This window comes from Pelecanus crispus, chromosome 3 (genome assembly GCF_030463565.1).
Source record: "Pelecanus crispus isolate bPelCri1 chromosome 3, bPelCri1.pri, whole genome shotgun sequence".
Taxonomy (NCBI): Eukaryota; Metazoa; Chordata; class Aves; order Pelecaniformes; family Pelecanidae; genus Pelecanus; species Pelecanus crispus.
The window spans coordinates 118,491,340-118,511,456 of NC_134645.1; the positions used below are offsets into that span (position 1 = coordinate 118,491,340).

General features: G+C 37.1%; 1 protein-coding gene across 1 annotated transcript in view; it reads right to left on the reverse strand.

The window, feature by feature from the left end:
* The window catches only part of NBAS (NBAS subunit of NRZ tethering complex), a 182,115-nt gene that overhangs the window by 15,027 nt on the left and 146,971 nt on the right, over positions 1-20,117 (reverse strand). The window contains exons 49-50 of the mRNA XM_075706796.1: positions 10,522-10,661; positions 2,359-2,503 (exon numbers count right to left, since the gene is read on the reverse strand). Of these exons, the coding sequence (XP_075562911.1) occupies positions 2,359-2,503; positions 10,522-10,661 (285 nt within the window). The remainder of the gene's footprint in view (positions 1-2,358; positions 2,504-10,521; positions 10,662-20,117) is intronic.

A 20,117-nucleotide genomic window follows, 5' to 3' on the forward strand; every position in this document is an offset into this window, starting at 1 on the left:
GGTAGAAAAACATGAGGTATTCACAGGAGTCACACTTTAACGCTTACTGGGGGAGAAGCTTTTGCTCCTTTCTAAAGATTAATCAGGCAGTGCAGGAGATGTCAGACAGTCCAAACACATGTGCATTCCAAGCAAATAAAACAATGCCTATTTCAGCTAAGAGGAATGGAAAAATCTATCCACCGAATAATGAAAATACCCTCCCCACACACACATACACAGATAAAAAGATTAAAGCTATGCAACTCCCCAAAAGATATTTAAAAAAGAAATTGGCTGTAAAAAACTAGAAAGACCAGCAGGAGGTGGAATAAAAGAAGAAACAAACCTTTCCGATTACATCCAAAGAAACAGTTTTTCTAACTTCTAGACCATCATAACTTGAAGTTAAATTTTTTTTCCATCACAACTTTTGGACTTCAGAATGGCAAATATTATTCATGGTGATGGATTAATCTCTCAGTTTTTAGAATTGCATCATTCTAGGTCTATCTTCTTAATCATGTATTTATTGAAATGTGAAGTCATCTAAACAGGTTAATTGTCAGTAATCAGATTTCCATCTTACTCAGCCATGCAATCTCAACTCTCTGATTTGTGCACTTAAGTACTGTAGCCGTGGATACAAGTTCCTTAAATTCACCCATGTCATTTCCCCTCTTCCCAAGTAGAGACTTAAAGCAATATAGTCTGTGTTTGTAAGTAACTGTACAGTTACACTTTTCAGTGCAACTCCTGTTGCTATACAGCATTCTAGTCATAAAAAAGGTATTTTACATTGGTAAAGCTATTTTATGCTTGAGGACCAGAATATCTTCATACTGTATCTGTATATTCTCACCTACACAGAGAGCTCTTGCAACATCCTGTACCATTAAAAAAGGCAGGCACCTCCAACCAAAGCTGCCAACCAATACCAAAACTGCATATAAATAAGGACTTGTTAAGGAATTCGAGAGAAAGTTTACTCAATTAAGAGAATTGAGCAAACCATGACCCATTCGTGAGAACTCTTGGTGAACTGACTGCTGTGCGACAGTGACCCTCAGTGGGATTTGTCTTCCTGGTTCACTGAGGTGAGTTAGAAAATTCTACTTTGACAAAGTTTGACTACTCCTGTGCATGAGTAAGATCATGAGTTCACAAGCTATGACGTGACATGCAACACCTTGTAAAGAAAAAGCTACGTATACTTATGCCAGTCCCAGAGATAGGGAGACCCACCTTCCACCAAAATTTTTGGTGGAATGAATGAATTAATAATGTATTTATCATTTTAGCTTACTGACACCTTCTAGAATCATGTTTTACACAGATTTTGAACTTGATTCAAATCAGTCTGTTTGACTATTTTAAAAAAAACCACACTCCACCTGTCTGCATTTTAAATAGAATGTGTTATTTCTATTCTGCTTCTAGTCTTAACATCAGCTGTTTTCTATAACAGACTGTGATTGCGTGAAGATGATTATAAGGGATTAATCAGCCTACTAAAAATATGCACAAGACTGCTCTAAAGCTGTACGAAGTTTATTAAGCATTTCTCAAATCTGTCTTCATTAGTATACAATGTTTATGTACAAAACACTTCAATAATTTTATACTTGAGATGCTTGTATTGAAGTATGCATACATAGTTAAGTACGACCATGATTACTACAAAGCAATTACTTGTGTATTAGTTTTTTTAATCACCAACACATTTTTCAAGGATTCCTCACTAAATCTTTATGCATTTATTAGTGAGAAAATAACCGATTATTTAATTAACAGCTTTTGCCACACTAACATCAATGACAATGCACCATTAAAACCTTTCTATAAATACTTCAAAGAATAATTTACACTGGAACAGACCTCTAAAGCTCAGCTAATCCAACTAGTCCCCACTCAAAGCAAGTCCAACGAGATCAAATTGTTCATGACATGATCCAGTCGAGTTATGAATACCTCCAAGGATGGAGACTCCATGTCTTTTCTAGGCATCCACCTATTCTAATGTTTCACCACTTCAATGGTAGAAAACATTGACCTTGTATGTAACAAGAGTTTTTGATGATGTAACTTGTCTCTATTGCCTCTTGTCTTATCACTGAGCATCTCTGAGAACAGGCTGGTTCCATCTCCTCTACATGTTTCCTCATCCGCATATTTAAAAGACAGCGATACGATCTCCCTCAGCCATCTCTTAAGAGAGAGTGAACCCAATTCTCTCAGCCCCTCTGCATTTATTGTGCTCCAGCCCCCTAATTATCTTGTTAGCTCTCCATCAGACTTGATCCAGTATGGCAACATCTTTCTTGTAGTTGGGGTCCCAAAACAAGACTCATATCCACGATACCCAAAGTTAAAACTTACCTCAACAGGGAGCATGTGCTTTGTCTCATACAGAGAACGGCAGATTTTCAAAATTTCGTTTCCTGTGTTCTCCTTTTCCTCAGTTGGGCATCTCTGCAGCATAACAGTCCCCAGTTTCACCCAGGGGTTATCATCTGTGCATGATCTGTCCAGAAAAAACAGATTTGTATATAGAATATAAATATACACACACCCACTGTTCTCTGTACATGGTTTTGTTTTGGTTTTTTTGGGGTTTTTTTGGTTTTTTTTTGGGGGGGGTGGGGTGGGTGGGTGAAGTAAAGTACAATCTCATGAAAGAGAGAAGAAAAAGTTTTGAGACAAGTTATTATCCTGATGCCATCATTCTTTCAATGCAAGGAAGAAGCTTGAAGTATTTTGAATTGTGACATACTGTTATAATCCCTGAGGAATCATGCACCAGATAAAGATTGATCAAATTGGAATAGCATAGGAACAGCTTCTCCTGGCTTTATACCAGCTAATTTCCCAAGCAGAATGGTATCGAGGGAGGGGTGACAGGAATCCAGCATTCCTAATTTTGTTTGCTTTGATCACATTCTAACAGCATCTGTCTCTCAAGTATCTTACTTCTGAGTGGAGAAAATATTTCTAAGATTCATATTTTAATTTTCAGGTCCAACAAGTACAAACAAAAATAAACTTTTTTATAGCCTATCCAAACAGGGTAGGAGAGTGAAAGTACATGCATCTGTACTTGTCTGTTAGTAGATATGGATGCAGATACATTTGTTTTACATATTTAAAATGTTCTTTTCATTCCACACGAACTGCATGCACTGTCACCGTTACACAGTCAGACTTAAATGGACGGCAGACAGTAGATACAAGTAAATTTTATTACGCATGATGACAAAGGCAATGTTTACTATAAAGTTTTGTTGCTGGAACATTTGTTGGTCTACAGCTGCTATTTGCTAGATCATGGAAATGCTTCGCTACTTTTGTTAGTGATAGGTGTACTTGCTAGGACTGGATGTACTGACAGAAATGGGTAGCAGACCGGAGCTTTTAAATGATAGCATGAAGTGTAACCCTGGAACACACCCACACTGCCATTTTCCTAATGTGAACTAAGTTAATGCATTTCAATTCCCAGCTACAATGGGCTAAAATCATGCACAATCACAGATTAGGTCATGATCATATTACGCCACAGTAATGCAACCACTATGTTCACCTGTGCATAAACTTAGGAAGGCACAAAAGGTGGTTTAAAAATGACCCCATCAATCTCTTTGGCCATTAATCAGCATCCCAAAGATATGGGAAACTTTTCATTTTAGCTTGAAGGCAAAAAAGAAAAAAAAAGAACATAGCAAGACCAAATCTGGCAAACTGGTCTTGCAATTTAGTGTAAATTAAGATATTCATCCAGCATATGTTGGAAGGAGTAGTAAAGTGCTGTCAAAGTGCTGCTTTTCAAAGATATTATTTAGCAGCAATTGTTGAAAGTAACACATTAATATCACTGTAAATGGAGTCCATTAAGAGAGCCTGTTGGATTGACATATACCAAGGAACAGGACTGACAACTCTGAAGAGGACAACCACCAGTATCTGCTATTTCATATGTAAAAGCTCTCTCCTGCTCATCTTCCACTTTCAAAAGTACATACTACAAAAAAAAAAAAAAATCACCAGCTCCACATGAAGCTGACATTATATTCTAAGATGAAAACCAGACAGAGATGCTAACAGTAGGTAACTTTGAATGCAAACTAAACAGAATTCATTATCTTTATTCCTTTTGACAACTTAACTGAACCTTTCCGTCAGTCACAGTCACTGAGCACAGAGCTGCCACAAATCTGGCTGGGAACAGCAGAGCTCCTCCTCTCCTCTCCTTCCAACCTGATGGGTCGAACCCAAAGATGCCAGCTTATTCAAGAAGCAGAACATGATGCACTTAATCTATGAACCCCCAGTAAGGTTAGGAGAAGAAAAAAAACCCTGCAACTCCATCTTTGCCACTGGTTAAATTGATGGCTCCTGCTATGTGATCTATCTCTTGCTTAGAGGCATGGAGAATCATAATGAATTTCCATTTTTATAGCTGCTGCCTCCGGAGTACATTAAGAAAACCCATAAGAAATTCCCATTAGAAAAACAAAAATCACACTACAAAACACAGAAGTTAGAAATAAAGATGCAAGGCCACAAGGCTTGCCATATGCAGACTTATTTATTTAAGTATCAGATATATACTTTACATATATAAAGCTTTTCTCAACACAATTCCTTATAATTATTTCAAATACTTGTGTGATCTATGAACAAATATCTGTTATCTGCCATCTCTAAATAAAAACAAGATTCAGTTACAAAAAATCTGACACCTACAGGTAGAATTCACTTTTCTTCTCACCTGAATTTTACCTTAGTTCAAATATGGTTAAAAAAAAGTTATTTCTCAACATGAAAAAAAAAGTAACTGTTTCAAAAACTCAGCACAAACACATCATTTTTTTCCCCAGAACCAAATGAAGGAAATTTTGGATTAGGTTAAAAAAAGAAAGGTGAACTAAGGTATTGAGTCGCTAAAAGCTGGTCTTTTTGAGTTCCAAAACACCTTATCAATATTTAAAATAAAAATAAAAAAATGCCTTTTGAATGTAGGCAGCAAGTTCCAAAGGACTGCAGAGCTTCAGGTACTGTCAATCATTTAAAAAAAAACAAAACAAAACAAAACTTTATGAAGTGCTTAAAATGACATCTGAGTATGAGACACCTAGACGGAAAAGCATGCATGCATAATAAGGGTGTGAAAAAGTTTTAAAAAGCGTATGGTTTTGAGTGATGACTGAAACAACCAAGCTACCTCCTCTGCTTCTTCATAGTCAACATGGTATATTACGATATGAAGAGAATCATATTTGCAGGTGAGTAATGAGCATTATTCGAGTTGGAGTGCTTTAAAATACAAGAACTCAAAAAAACATTAAAAAGTACAGACTTCTTAACAGAGAGGTCACAAAAATTCTTTAAAAAAAAATAAAAGGCTACTAAAAAAGCCCCCAAACTTCAGTTCTTTTACTTCTCCTTCCTTTTGGGCCTTTATAGAATGTAAATTGTATTTTCATATTCAATTATAAGTATTAGATATTTACTGTTAGGCTGAAAAACAAAATTCTAAGTATTCAGATGTCCTGGTTTCGGCTGGGATGGAGTTAATTTTCTTCCTAGTAGCTGGCATAGTGCTGTGGTTTGGATTCAGCATGAGAAGAATGCTGATAACACGCTGATGGTTTAGTTGTTGCTCAGTACTGCTTATGCTAGTCAAGGACTTTTCAGCTTCCCATGCTCTGCCAGGTGCACAAGAAACTGGGAGGGGGCACAGCCAGAAGAGTTGATCCAAACTGACCAAAGGGCTATTCCATACCATATGGCGTCATGCTCAGTATATAAACTGGGGGGAGTTGGCTGGGGAGCAGTGATCGCTGCTCGGGAACTGTCTGGGTATCGGTCAGCGGGTGGTGAGCAATTGCATTGTGCATCACTTGCTTTGTATATTATTATTACTATTATTATTATATTGTTATTATTATTATTTTACTTTATTTTATTTCAATTATTAAACTGTTCTTATCTCAACCCAGGAGTGTTTCTCACTCTTACTCCTCCGATTCTCTCCCCCATCCCATCGGGGTAGGGGGAGTGAGCGAGCGGCTGCGTGGTGCTTGGTTGCTGGCTGGGGCTAAACCATGACACAGATGACTCAGACTTAAATTTCCCAGATCCTGCACATATCATTACATTGGCAGTAAACAATCAGTTAGCAAGAACAACCTTTTTCTGAAGCAGAGAAGGAAAAAAATAAGTAAAGATTAAACAAAAATCTTAATACATAAGGCTAAACAATTGGCTTAACTGCTCGCAGTTTTCCTCTTTGCTCAAGAACTTCTGAATACAATTTGCTTTAAAATGAGATTGTTGCAAACTTCACTTAACAAAACAGTTCCTGCTCCTTACTCCAACCCAGCCATCAAGGTAGGTTTTTCAGAAACACAATTTCAGGAATATATATATATATATATAAAAACACCCTAGGCTGGTAAGCATAATTGAATGCTATTAACATGGAGGTATGCAACAGAGGCAGAAGAGGGAACAATGAGAAATGCAAGAGGAGAAGACCCCAGAGCAGAGCACGCTTGCAGCAGCCCTCCCAAAGATGCAGAAATGGGTGTATGACAGCGACTGTCAATGACAACAGGGAGAGAAAGGAGAGAAGGTTCAGATAAAGAAGGTGGAAAGTACCAAAGATTTTTTTGATTGTTGCTGGCCCTCCTACTTACAGCGCAGTCTCTGTTTCCTGGCTGGCATGAATAATTCCAGTGTTTACAAAGTCAAATAACACAAATTAATAAAACTCAAAATAATAAAAAAGAAATTTAAACTATTTCCAGCACACTATAACAAGAGGCAGTTGGGGGGTGGGGGTATGGGATCTATCTAATTGACAAAAGTCTATGAAATTAATCCTGTCTCATATCAAGGAATACTGGAGAGCTGTACCCAACTTTTTAAAACCAATCATACATGAGGTGGTGGGATTGAGGGTGGAATAAGGACAGAACTTCTTTTCAGGAGCGCTATTAACTGTTAAGACAGATGTTTTTAGTTCACTCAAATTCATTTTAATGACAGCACAATAATTATAGAAGTCAAGATTCAAGAACAGTTCTGCACACCAAATATATTACTTCTGTAGACAAAAGCAAGAAATACACATTTTAGTTTTACATAAAATGTGTAATTACATGGCCTAGATTTAAATTTAGGTTAAGTCCTTATAACAAGTACTTAATGTTTGTCCTTTAGATTTGTTAAAAAAATGAACAAAAAACCAAAGCACCCCCCCAAAAAAACCCCCCAGAACTCCAAAATGTATTTGACTGAGCCAATACAACTAAGTGGAGTAAAAGATAATTCACAAAAAGGACTCATAACTATGACCATGCTGTCTACTGTTAAAACATCATGTATGTTTTTTGAAAGCACTAGAAATGAGCTACAAAGAAGGACTTCCAAGCCACAATGAGAATTCCTGCTGACACAGGATTTATAAAGTATTTAATCAGTCTTGCAAGTATGGTTAGTAATGGAAACAAAAGCGATAATAAAAGGAAAGCAATGGGAATATAAACTCAGAAAGACCCCAGGGAGTGAAAATGCCCCCCTTGGATGTATTTTTCTATTGGGACAACACTTAGTAAAGAAGAGAAAACTGAACCATCAACTTAAATAAAAGAAACCAGAGATGCAACATTCCTATGGAGAAAAGACTCAAGAAAAAAGGAGGGAAGGAGGTAGAAGGAGAACTACATGTCTGTCACTTCTTTCAAGATGCAGCCTCAATTGTCTTCTCCTGAAGCAAAACACTGCTAAGGCAGGGAAGAGAACAGACTAGATCATTTTTTCTCACCCTTCAAGCTAGCAGAGAGAACTGAAGAATGAAACAACAGTGGCAACCATGACCTCTGCCCACCACTCTTTAAAAAAAAAAAAAAGCATCAAAAACTAAATCAAAAAAAATTGTTTCCTACACTATGAACACAAAAACACAATTGCTTGCTCCACTAATGAATTTTTTTTTTTTTTTGTCATTTTTTGGTTGTCTAGAGTTTCAGGCAAACTCAAGAAAATCTGGCAAATCTGAATCACTCTTTATGCCCCTGGAGATAATGACTGTAAATTCAGTGCTAAGCTTCGGGAAGCTAGTTGGCAGTCTGCACTGCAGATCACATTTGGGAATCGTAAGAGTCAGAGGTTCTCCATGAAACCAGTGTAAGTGGTTATTACCAGTGAAAGAAAAGGGGGCAATTTTGTGCTGAAGGCTTTCCAAAACCTCCTGCCAAAGTCAAAGCAGTGAAGAGAGACATTGAAGTTTTAGTAGTAACAGATACTATTAAATTAGAAAAAAAGATCTAATCAGAGGATAAAATTTGCATTTTGTTCTTAGCATAAAGTCTCCAGACACAGGCTAGTCAGCCTCACCTCAGTTCCTGGGAAGATGAAGCAAATCCTCCTGGAAACATTTCCAAGCAAATGAAAGAGAAGTAGACTGAGAATAGTCAGCACAGACTTAAAAAGGGGAAATCATGCCTCACCAACCCGATACCCTTCTACAATGAAATGACTGACTTGGTCATGATGGCTGATAGTATGTACCTTGAATGCATTCAGCAAGGCTTTCAACCGTTTCCCACAACCTCCTCATTGGCAAACTGATGAAGTATGGGCTCGATAAGTGGACAGTGAGGCAGACTGAAAATTGGTTGAACTGCCAAGCTTGAATGGTTGTGATCAGTGGCACAAAGTCCAGCTGGAGACCAGCAACCACTGGTGGACCCCAGGGGTCGATACTGAGGCCAATACTCTAACATCTTCATTAAGGACCGGGATGAACATCAGAGTATGCTCTCAAGAAGTTTGCAGATGATACAAAACTGGGAGGGAGTGGCTGATACACCAGATCTTTGTGCTGCCATCCAGTGGTACCTTAAGAGGTTGGAGGAATGGAGAGAGATAAACTATGTAACACTCAGCAAAAGGAAATCCAAAATCCACCCCCTAGCTGGGAAAGAAAAAAACATCAGTACAGGCTGAGAGCCAACCAGCTGGAAAGGAGCTTGGTGGAGAAGGACCTGGGGTCCTGACAGACAACAAGGTGTCCATGAGTAAGCAATGTACCCTTACAGCAAAAAAAGGCAACAGCATCCTGGGCTGCATCAGGAAGTGTGTTCCAGCAGGGTGAGGGAGGTGATCCTTCCCCTCTACTCGGCACTGGTGAGACATCTGGAGTACTGAGTCCAGTTCTGGGCTCCTCACTACACAGGTGACATGGATATACTGAAGTGAGTCCAGGAAAGTGCCACAAAGACGATAAAGGGATTGGAGTATCTGTCCCACAAGTACAGGCTGAGAGATGAAAGAGCTGGGACTAGATCAGCCTGGAAAAGAGAAGGCTTGGGGGAATTTTATCAATTGTATAAATACCTGATGGGGAAAGTAAAGAAGAGGGAGCGCAACTCCTCCCAGTGATAGCCAGTGATAGCACAAGAGGCAATGGACACAAATAGAAACACAGTACATTTTACAAAAATGTAAGAGAAACGTTGTTGGGCTAGGACATGTCTGCCCTGGTATATAGAATCATAGAACAGAATCATAGAATTATTTAGGCTGGAAAAGACCTTTAAGATCATCAAGTCCAACCATTATTCTAACACTACCAAGTCCACCACTAAACTAATTAAAGGCAGAGTAATAATTAATTTCATGTTTCCTGTCTTGGTGGCTGGATTATTTTTTAATGAAAGTAAAACTAGGAATCACTAAGATTGGAAAGGACCTCTAAGATCATCAGTCCAACTGTCAATCCAACACCACCATGCCCACTAAACCATGTCCCAAAGTGCCACGTCTACATGGTTTTTGAACACTTCCAGGGATGGTGACTCCACCACCTCTCTGGGCAGCCTGTTCCAATGCTTGACCACTCTTTCAGTAAAGAAATTTTTCCTATTATCCACTCTAAACCTCCCCTGGCACAACTTGAGGCCATTTGCTCTCATCCGATCGCTAGTTACTTGGGAGAAGAGACCAACACCCACTTCACTATAACCTCCTATATTCTTTACTTTTGGATACTTCATTCAGAGACAGAAATAACAGGTAGTGGATCAAGAAAAAGAGAAGCACCATTGCTTGGTACCATTACCCTCACAGACCTCCTGCAGACTATCTGCCACAGCCATCTGAACATTAACTTTCAAAGGTTTTTCTGCAAAGTGTAACTTTGAATGGAAATAACAGTCAGAACTTTCTATTCCTTTTAATCATTTTTGTACATACTACCAAAAATAAGAGCAAAATACATAACTTTAAATTTAAAGTAGACAGAAAACCCTCCTGTGCAACAGTTCAGGCAATAAAATGGTTTTCTGCCTCCTCCATGATGCGTACTACTTATGTATATATAGTTTTTACAAGAAACTGATGGATTCAATTCTGCTTTAAATAAACCATACTTACCTCTTCGCCATGTGTGAATTCATTGACTGAAAACTACGTTGTATCATCAAGCAAGAAGACTTAGAACTCTTTTGTTACATGATCGTTTGATGAAATGCTCACCTGTTGCTCATGTCCATCGGTGGCCAAGCTTGAAGGAGTAAAACCAAGTGCTGAAACTCAGACGGACTGTGACTAGACTCCAGAAGTTCCAGGAAGAGATCATACCTTTTTCCTTCATTTTCAACATCTGTTATCTCTACCTGAAAAAACCCAACAGTTTTGTTTTAAGAAATCAATGATTTAAAAGCAATCAATAAACTATCTGTGAAGGATATCGCTGCTGTAAAACAATGCAGTAACACAGTGAACAGAAACCCATTTTCTTACCTCTCATTTTCAATTACATGCAAATAAAACAGGAGAGCACACAGACATTGGGAAATGACTTTGGTGCACGTTCCTACAACAATGTAACCCCACACAAGTACATTCATTGATTAGTTCAGAGGATCCTATCTCTGTGTTCTTCATACAACCAAAAATTCCTTAAATTTCCTTTTCTCGATATATGGACATACATACACACACATACATATACCTATGTTTAAAGAATGGGTATGTCTAACACTTCCCTAGTATGTATTACTCTCACTCACCTAAGAAAATTCAGTAGTTTTATCTGAACATACAACATCTAATCTTTTCTCCCACAGGAATGAGCCCTGAAAGATGATTCTAAATTAATTTACCCAGTGAAGAACATTTGCTGACAAGTACTGTATATTTCCCTGTACAGGTGTTTGAACCTAAGAAAAACAAAAACCCACACCCCATCAGCCAGCCACCAGACAACTCTATCTCAGGAGAAGTGTCCATCTAAGTTTAAAACCTGCAGCTTCTGCCAGGACTTGAATTCACTTCAGCTGATGACAAGTTCTTTTACAGATAATTACTGCTTGCAGTTAGCATGGTAAAAAAGTACAAGGTAAAAGGTCTGACTGTTGAAGGAAGGTTGCTATAAATGAGAACCAACTTGCTACTAAATGAGAAGCAGCTTCTTTTTAAAAGTTTGGCTATCACACTAGGAGGGCTTTCACAAATGGAATAGCTATTCAGCATCTACCTGACACACAAAAGTTCTTGGAGTTTAAAAATAATTTGTTACAATAACAAGGTAGTTTCCTCTGCATTAACACTTTCCAACACTGAATTTTTCTTCCAAAGTTCGCAAAGTTCCAGGATATTAAACACTTCAGTTTCATCTCATAATGCTGCTGAAGATACACAGCATCAACTGTTAACTTTCCTGTTTCAGCCCAAGTAGCTCTAAGATATCAGACATGGACAAAGTTTTCCTTAGTTCTACAGCTACTCTAAAAGATTAAAGATCGCATTCCCGTGTTTTCAAAGTGACACTGATACATCAAGAGCAAATTTTTCAAAAGAGGCTAGAAAACAAAGATTACCGATGCATTTATTGAGTTGCCTACATAATTTGTGACTTTAAAATATTTAGTGCAGAAAAACTGTTCACTTCTGACTCCAGGGTACATCTGAAAGCACCATATACTAAAATATTTTACATAGTGAAGAAACGTTTTTGACATCTGTCCATTTAAAATACTTCTCTGTACTGCAAATGTCACATAGCAGACGTCAGTTACCCCCTTGTAATATCCCTAAATTCCATCTATACCTGCTAATATAAAATATTATCATCTTCAATATATAAAATCACAAGGCTGAAAAAAGAAGGGAGAAGAAAGGAGAAGAAGGAAAGGGTAAAAAGGACATAAGACATGCTAACCTCTAAGGACCAAAAATATTTAGCAATTTAGCAAATTATGTACTATCTAGACAACAGAAGCTCTCACAGTGCTTCATGTGTCCCCAAACTCCTTTTTCAGACAACTAGCTCTTTAAATATTTAAACCAAGTAAGTAGCATTCTGGACGGTCCACTGAGTACATTTTAATATGTTTGCACAAACAGCATGTTGCTTCAAAACACAGACTAAATGTTCAGATCTCTCTAATGATAACCGTAAAAGTAGAAAGAAATAGCGCAGACAGTATTGATAGATGTGAAAAGCTGTCACAGAAATTGAGCCATTAGTAGCAGAGAGTAGACGAGAGTGGAGCAGACATCCTATTCAACATGAACTGAATTCCAATAATTCTGCCTAATAATGCATCTTCACAGACTCGGGTTTACATTTTTTTATGAGGTTAATTAATCTAACGTTATAATGTTGTGTTTTGGACAGCTGGTTTCTGCAACGTGATTGCTCATAACAAAACACATACTAATACGACCAAAGTAACTCAGAAGAATTACTTTTCTATTCTTAAACATGGTGTGCATTTCTGCAGTATTTCTTTCTACAATGGCCTTTTTCAAGTTGCCTACATTTCCCACAAAGAGTAATAAAAATAAAGTGAACTTTCTACAGTGTTAATTACTTATAGTTTTTAAGAAAACTATTGAAAATTCACTTTTTCTATGGCATTTTAAATGTATGTCACTTCCATTTAGTGTGAAACAGGTGAGATTAGAAAGTAGCAACATAGTGTATAAGTATGGTTACCTTTAAGAGTGCATGTGGTGATCTAAAATGCAGGACTAATGATAGAGGAAATGGAAGGTTAATGAAAGAGCAACAAATGGAAAATACCTAAGTATTGACGGGTAGATGACAAGTATGATTACTTTCCAAAAAAATGACTAGTGTTCTCCTACCTTAAACTCCCCACCCCTCCATCTTTTAAGTCCTTGCTATTTTCCCTTCTTCAATTTATCTGATGCTTCTATTGCATCTATCAGTCATCCATACACTCCACATACATCTGCATTTCAAGTCCGTTTTAATCATTATTTCAGTCCTGTGACAACGTGGTTGTTAAAATAACTTTTTTTTTTTAAAAAGAAAAGCCAAGATTCAGATGTAAACCCATGCTTTAACACTGAGAATGCCTGACTGTGTGTGACAATGGTCACACAGTCAAATGTATCAGGAATATTTTTCAAAAGTACTCCTGAGTTGAAACATCATCAAAACCACATTGATTCTGCAGAGACTGTGTCCACACTTCACATTACACATTGATAAGTAGTCCCACTGGTTTAAATAAGATTCCACAATGTCTAAAATTGTACCTTATGAAAAGCAGCTGTATTTAACCTGTGTGTATATGCTTTTACACAATCAAGATGACTGAAATCTATGCACGATTTGCCCACTACCATCACTAGAAAAATCCTAATGAGCAGAAGACCAACACTATGTACCAGAAACACAGACAACAATAAAGCATTTAAAACCTTCATTTCAAGGTATTGTTATTCTTACAAAATGGAAGAGTCCATTTTAAGTTAAATATCAGTGCTATGAAGTAAATCAAGGCACTTGCCTTAAACAGTGTCCACACTGCTTTATAGTTTGAATGACAAGATACTTTGCCCTGTCTCTAATTCTTCCCTTACAATTCTCCAGAAATAGAACTTACAATCAAACCACAAAAAAATTGATAGTTCCTTGCTACAAGAAAGCAATAACTTGAAGCAGCACATTGGAATGAGTGTTTTTTATTTATATTTACTACACATATATATGCACGTGTGTATGTATATGTGTGTATATATAGATACACACACACACAGAGAACCTAGGCTTTCCTCTGTATTGTCTCCTCTTTCCAAGGCTGAGGGAGAGCATGGTAAGCAAGCAGCCACCTCGCACAGCAGAAACAGAGCACGCTCCGTGTTAAAAGGCAGAAATTCCATCTTAACAGAGGTGAAAGCTAGCTGTGATGAAGTTACCATGGTTAGTTAAGCCTGATGTTTTGTTGTAATAACACAGCAAAAAGATTAAAAATTCCACTTTTAACTGAACACTCTGTAGCGACTCTGAATGATCTATTCAGATGACTCTGAATGTTGTAACGCAACAAGGCACTGCATTTTTACCAGCATGATTATCTTTAAACTATGGTAATGGGATGCTATATAACTCAGCTCCCCCTCTCCCCCCCCGCTTTTTTTTTTTTTTAAACAAAACCCAAAAACGTCCTTCTAAAATACTCAAAGGCTATGCAAAGATAACTCAGAGCCCTGACAGCACAAGTGCCTGTAAAGAAGAACCTGTCTCTAAACAGAATAATGATGACTATAGCGAGGCAGTAAGGAGTATGCTTGAACTTCAGATGATCCCAAAGGAACATGAAAAAAGAAAAAAAAAAAAAACCAAGGAAAAGTAAAGCAAGGACTTTCAGTTTTAACAAAAGATTTGCTCAATTCTGTCTCGACTTTCATTAGTTTCATGCCTTCTCTTTGGCAGTAGAACACAGCTGGCTTCATGTTTTTTTCATTAAAATAAAAAGCTGCACAAATATTTACCACAATGGGAAAGTCAATTAGAGGAATTAATTTTAGAAACGATATTCATGATAGATTATTATAAAATGAAATACAAATTAAGTAAAACCAAACCTTATGTTAAACTGTTAAAATACACAATTTCATTATCAACAAGGGACTACATGTTTAAAATCAAGAATACAAAAACATCTGCATATGCTACTATTCCTTAAAAAAATATAAAGGAAATTAACAAAGCAAAATACAGGCTAAACAAACAACACTGAGTGCTGCTTAAAACTGCATTAGATACTACCAGCTGTCTAAACCAGTGCAAACTCCTCTTAATCGTACGGTTCTCTTCCTGAGCACTTTCCTTTTACATCTTTTCCCAGTTTCTCCTGTTATAAATTGGTAGTGGTTAGGATGGCCCATAAAGGAGTTCTGACTCATCCCATATTACTGCTGCTTAATAAAGGCAAAAATCAGTCCACCTTTCTCAAATATTGACCAAGACAGAAAATTAACCACGTTTCTGAACAGGAGTGCAAACTGCAGCTACAGCATATAGCAGCTATGGTATGCCAGAAGACAAAAGTCAGATTTTCTTTTTATCTGAGATACACAATTTTGTGTGTCTTTGAGTATTGTATAGCCATACAATACACCTCATTGAATTACACAATTTTAGCCATCAAAACACCTATTTTTCCTCAAGTAGTTATGGTCGGCTTACCAGTAGCAGAGTTGACATAGCATATGTTCAATCACCCATCCTCTTACAGGGACTTGTGAATTTGCTGTAACTTGCAAATCTTAAGAAAACTAAAACACTTCTGAAAAATTTATTGCTAGAGTCCATTTATTTATCACGAAATTGGCCAAAATATCTCAGTTCTGACATCATTTTGCTAGTAGGAAGTTGCATCAGACAAGACTCCTACAAGCTTTTTAAAACATTTGATTTTATACAAAAACCACGTGAACTATATGGGTATGGGTGCTTTTACTGCTAAAGCATTAATAAAAGGAATCTGACAGTTGGCTGAGATACTTCTAATCTCTTCAACAGTACTTTATCTGAGCACAAACATACCCTTTATCTGACTTCAGCTCCTGAGCAAACTTGGAAGGCATGTTCTTTATCCAGTGATGAAATAAAAACTTAATGCACTTACAATCCCTCCTCAAATAAAAGCCCAATCTTCTCTGCCTGATGATAAAATCTTTCAAAGATTTATAGTTCTCTTCCCCCACACATTAGATCCTATTAGATGCCCAAAATGTTGAAACTGCTCAACATGCTTTATCCACTTTCAATGCACAAAGTTTTGACTCATCATCTTCTTCCATAGATTGGTTATTGCTTTATACATACTCATCACGTGACACACATGAAGGAGTCCAAATATGAAAAGTTCCCTCAAAAGCTTGTTCTGTAGCTTTTAGAAACCTAGTATTTTTAGAAAAGTTGTAAGATGATACACTTGAAGAATGATAAGGTTAAATAAAACTGTGGACATCATACATAACTGATAAAGAAAACCTTTGGCATGGCAGTTCACAGGATCAGTTAATTCAGTATGTTATCTCACTCCTGAAAGTGAAGTTAGTTTAAAATCACTATTGACAGCAACAATGGAATGTTTATGTATCTAAATTTTGTCCCTGAGGCATAGATACCCACTATATAATGCTCTCCTAAACCTAAAGGAGAGACACCTGATAGAGCTGTAAATGCTTTATTGCTAAACCTATATAGTTTGAGAATCTGGTGCTGACCAACTTCGCTGATAACCTAGAGAGATTTTTGTTTAAGAAATGGAAATGCCAATAAGAAGATCCAGCCAATCCAATCCTCTCCTTCCCCTGAGATAAAATACAAACCACTGCCTATTTACATACGAGAACAGTGAGCAGGAAAAGTAATGCAGACAGATCTCTACCTCCTTCTGCCCAATTAAATCTTTTCTGCAAATTACATTTTTACTCCCTGTGAGCATGGCAGAGTCATGGTTTTCATCAACAGATTTTATTCACTACTAACGTTCTAAGGAAATAACTGATAAGGGTGTCTGTAGCCAAAGAACTGAGATGTAGAAATCAGAAGAATATTTTCCTTCATTATAATCGCTTGTTTACTGAGAAAAGCTACATCCATGCTTAAAACCAACTCCCTATATTAAGGGCAGAGACATTTGTGGTTTCCAAGAGCTGCAACCAAAAACCTACTGATTTACATGATTATACAATTCATTTTATTACATCCACCAGATTGTAAATGTAAATATTTCAAAATATGTTCATGTTCCTCACTGCAGCATAAATTTGAATTAATATGGCATTGGAAATAGAAACACTAAAGCGAACATCTGAGTAGTCCCTTATTGCTACGATACATTCCCAATTCGTCAGGACTCCCTTGTAAAATGCACTACGTTTTTATTTATTTTCCCTACCCCCAAGCTCTGGTGGTAGAGAATTCATCTATATTTCTTTTGAAAATAATAGGCAGTTCTGACATGAAATATTTTATTCAGGTTCAAGATAGGGAATGCTGATGCTAAAACTTGCTTCCACTCATTAGACAGAGCTTACCATGGTTTATAAGCAATGTCTGAAAGGATTGATAACAATTTGATAGAATTTCTGTAAATGCCATCTTGGTGTGCTGTTCATAGCACAAAAGTACAACAGTCTCGTCTTAAGGAATTTACAATCATACCAGGTAAATCAGCAAAGAAAATACTGCCCTTCTTACACAAACAGGACAGACAGGGTTGGTCACTGAAGAATTTAATATTCTCATCTTGTGGGTCAACCTGTAGTCTGTTGTTCCCTATTCTGCTGGTATCTGTGCAGCTACTGAAAAGTCTGCACAAACATTACTGAAACCTACTTCCACTACAAGCCTGCAAAGCTAAAAGCTTGTTACAATGGACATATAAAATCACAAACTAAGTTAAATAGGTATTTAAAAGTTAATTACTCACAATATGAACATAAATGTGAAAAATCACCAGTAAAAACAAACTGCAAAAGTGTGCAACTGTTTCTGAAAATGTAGAGCTGCTGACCCTGCAAAGATAAGATTAGGAACTTTTGAAGGCTATTATTTATTTCGTTCTCTTCAAACTGTTTCAAGATGCTAGACATCCCACCAACCTTGATGTTGACACATACTCGTGAAACAAAACAAAACCACAGACACATATTCAAACAACTTGAGGAGGCCATTATTGATAATCTACATTATCTCTATGTACAATTTTATGCAATAATTTTGCACTAAAATCGTAACTTCTGTTTGAGCTAGTATGCTTCCCAATAGACTTAGTTTTTTGACTTAAGTAAACAAGTTTAAGGTGTAAACAAGTAAACAACTTTAGTATCTCTCTGGTAAATTAGTCCCACCTATCACTCAAAAGGTAACTTCCTAATTTGACTTTATCAAGACTCCACTTGCTAGATCTTGCCATGGTAACACTTGAATTTACAGCTTATCTACACAGAGTTGTTGCCAGTTCCTGTTCCTAACTAAACCCCTCTGACTACTCAGAGGCAAGGACAATACTGGAGTAAATTTCATATATACTTCTCCTTTTCCTACTCTTCCTTCCATGTCTGTTTTTCAGCCACTGTTGGACACAGAATACTGGGCTGGATTGTACCATGATCTGAACTGACACTGATGGTTTTATACACTCACACACTAATTAAAACTTACATTACAAAACCACACTAGGCCCACAATAGTTTGTTATATGCAGTTTCCAAGTGGAATAGAGGGAATACAGGGACTCAAGCAAGCCTACCATTTTCAATATGCGAAATGTGTACTCTCACAAGGTAGCTGAACAGGAGTCAGTGAGGTTAAGTGAAAGTTGCTTGTCAAAGATATATTTCACAGACTTCACCTCAAACTTAATATCTCCTTAAAGTTCTTTCCCCAGTATTTACTGAAATTCTGAAGTTTAAACAATAATGTGATACAGTACCTTTCACGCTATGTCCTAGCAACAGATTGCCATGTACACAGTTAAAGGCAATTAAGAAATACAATTTAAAAAACACATTTATACAGGACTAGGTTTTATATACTTCAAATATTCACAACGTTTTAGAACTACATTAAAAAGATTTCCTAGAGAAAGGAATACTGCCAAATGACCACTGCGAGGCACTGACATATACTGCCTCAGCTTCCTTACTCAGCGTTCAGTCTTAGTACTGCACTTAATTCCTATTTTTCAGAAAGCTGGTAAGAACTTTTACTTTTGAGAAAATCCAAGGAAAACTGTGGTTTAGATTATAAAAGTATTAGTTTACTCACACCAGTGTTGGATAAGAAACGTAGAATTTGAAGAGCACATAGTTGCAACTAAATTGTAAACCTGGAAAGTTCAAAGATTTCCTCTGAACTAAGTTACATTAAAATAATTTTGTATGCCAATGTGTGTAATTTGAGAAGTCCATGTATCCTTTAGCACAGATGAGTTCTACCTTCTCAGAAATATATTCCAAATACATTCCCCTTGTGGCAGAGGAACCCGTCAGTTTTAAATGAGACTTCTTCATCTTACTCCTTCCCATCTGCCCAAATTCACATGTGGATAATCCTACTTTTAATCCACTTTGGATCTTGGTAAACGGAAATATATTACATGGTAGTAAGTCAAAGCTGAGAGATGGTAACTTTTTAAAAACTGTTCTACTGGGCTCACGAATGCCCCTGTACAATGATGGAATTTTTTAGTTCTATTTTATGAAAAAACACTGTAGGAAAAACACAATCTGGTTTGGAGCCTGGACCAATGTTGCAGATTAAATTCCCTTCCTTGAAAGAAACATTTTTGAAGCTATGCCTATGGAATTATCCCAAATAATAAAAATACAACAACTTTATTAAGGAATAGCAGTAAACCTGTATGTTGTGCAGTTCAGCCCATGTTCTCCATTTAAAAAACCCAACAAACCAAAATCAACAGAAACTGAAAAAAAACCTCCCACCACAGACTTTGGAAAAACAACCACGGCCTGACAGACCAGAAGGAAGTGTGTGCTATCGAAACAACAATCTTAGAGCAATCAATAGAAAAGTAAAACTGAAGTCAAGAGTTTTGCATGACAAACTATGTTCACAACCCATACCTTCTACCCCAAAGGAAGAACTCTGAGGTCAGGCTTGCACTTTCCCCCAGAGCTGGGCTTCACATATTAAAAATCTTACAAATATGAGCGCTGATCACATATGAGCCTGCTGCACACAGATACTGAAGGGATGAGCACAGTCTTACAGGTCAAATCCTGCTCAAACTGAAGCCAGTGAACAGGACAAGCAAGTTATGGGATTCAAGTTT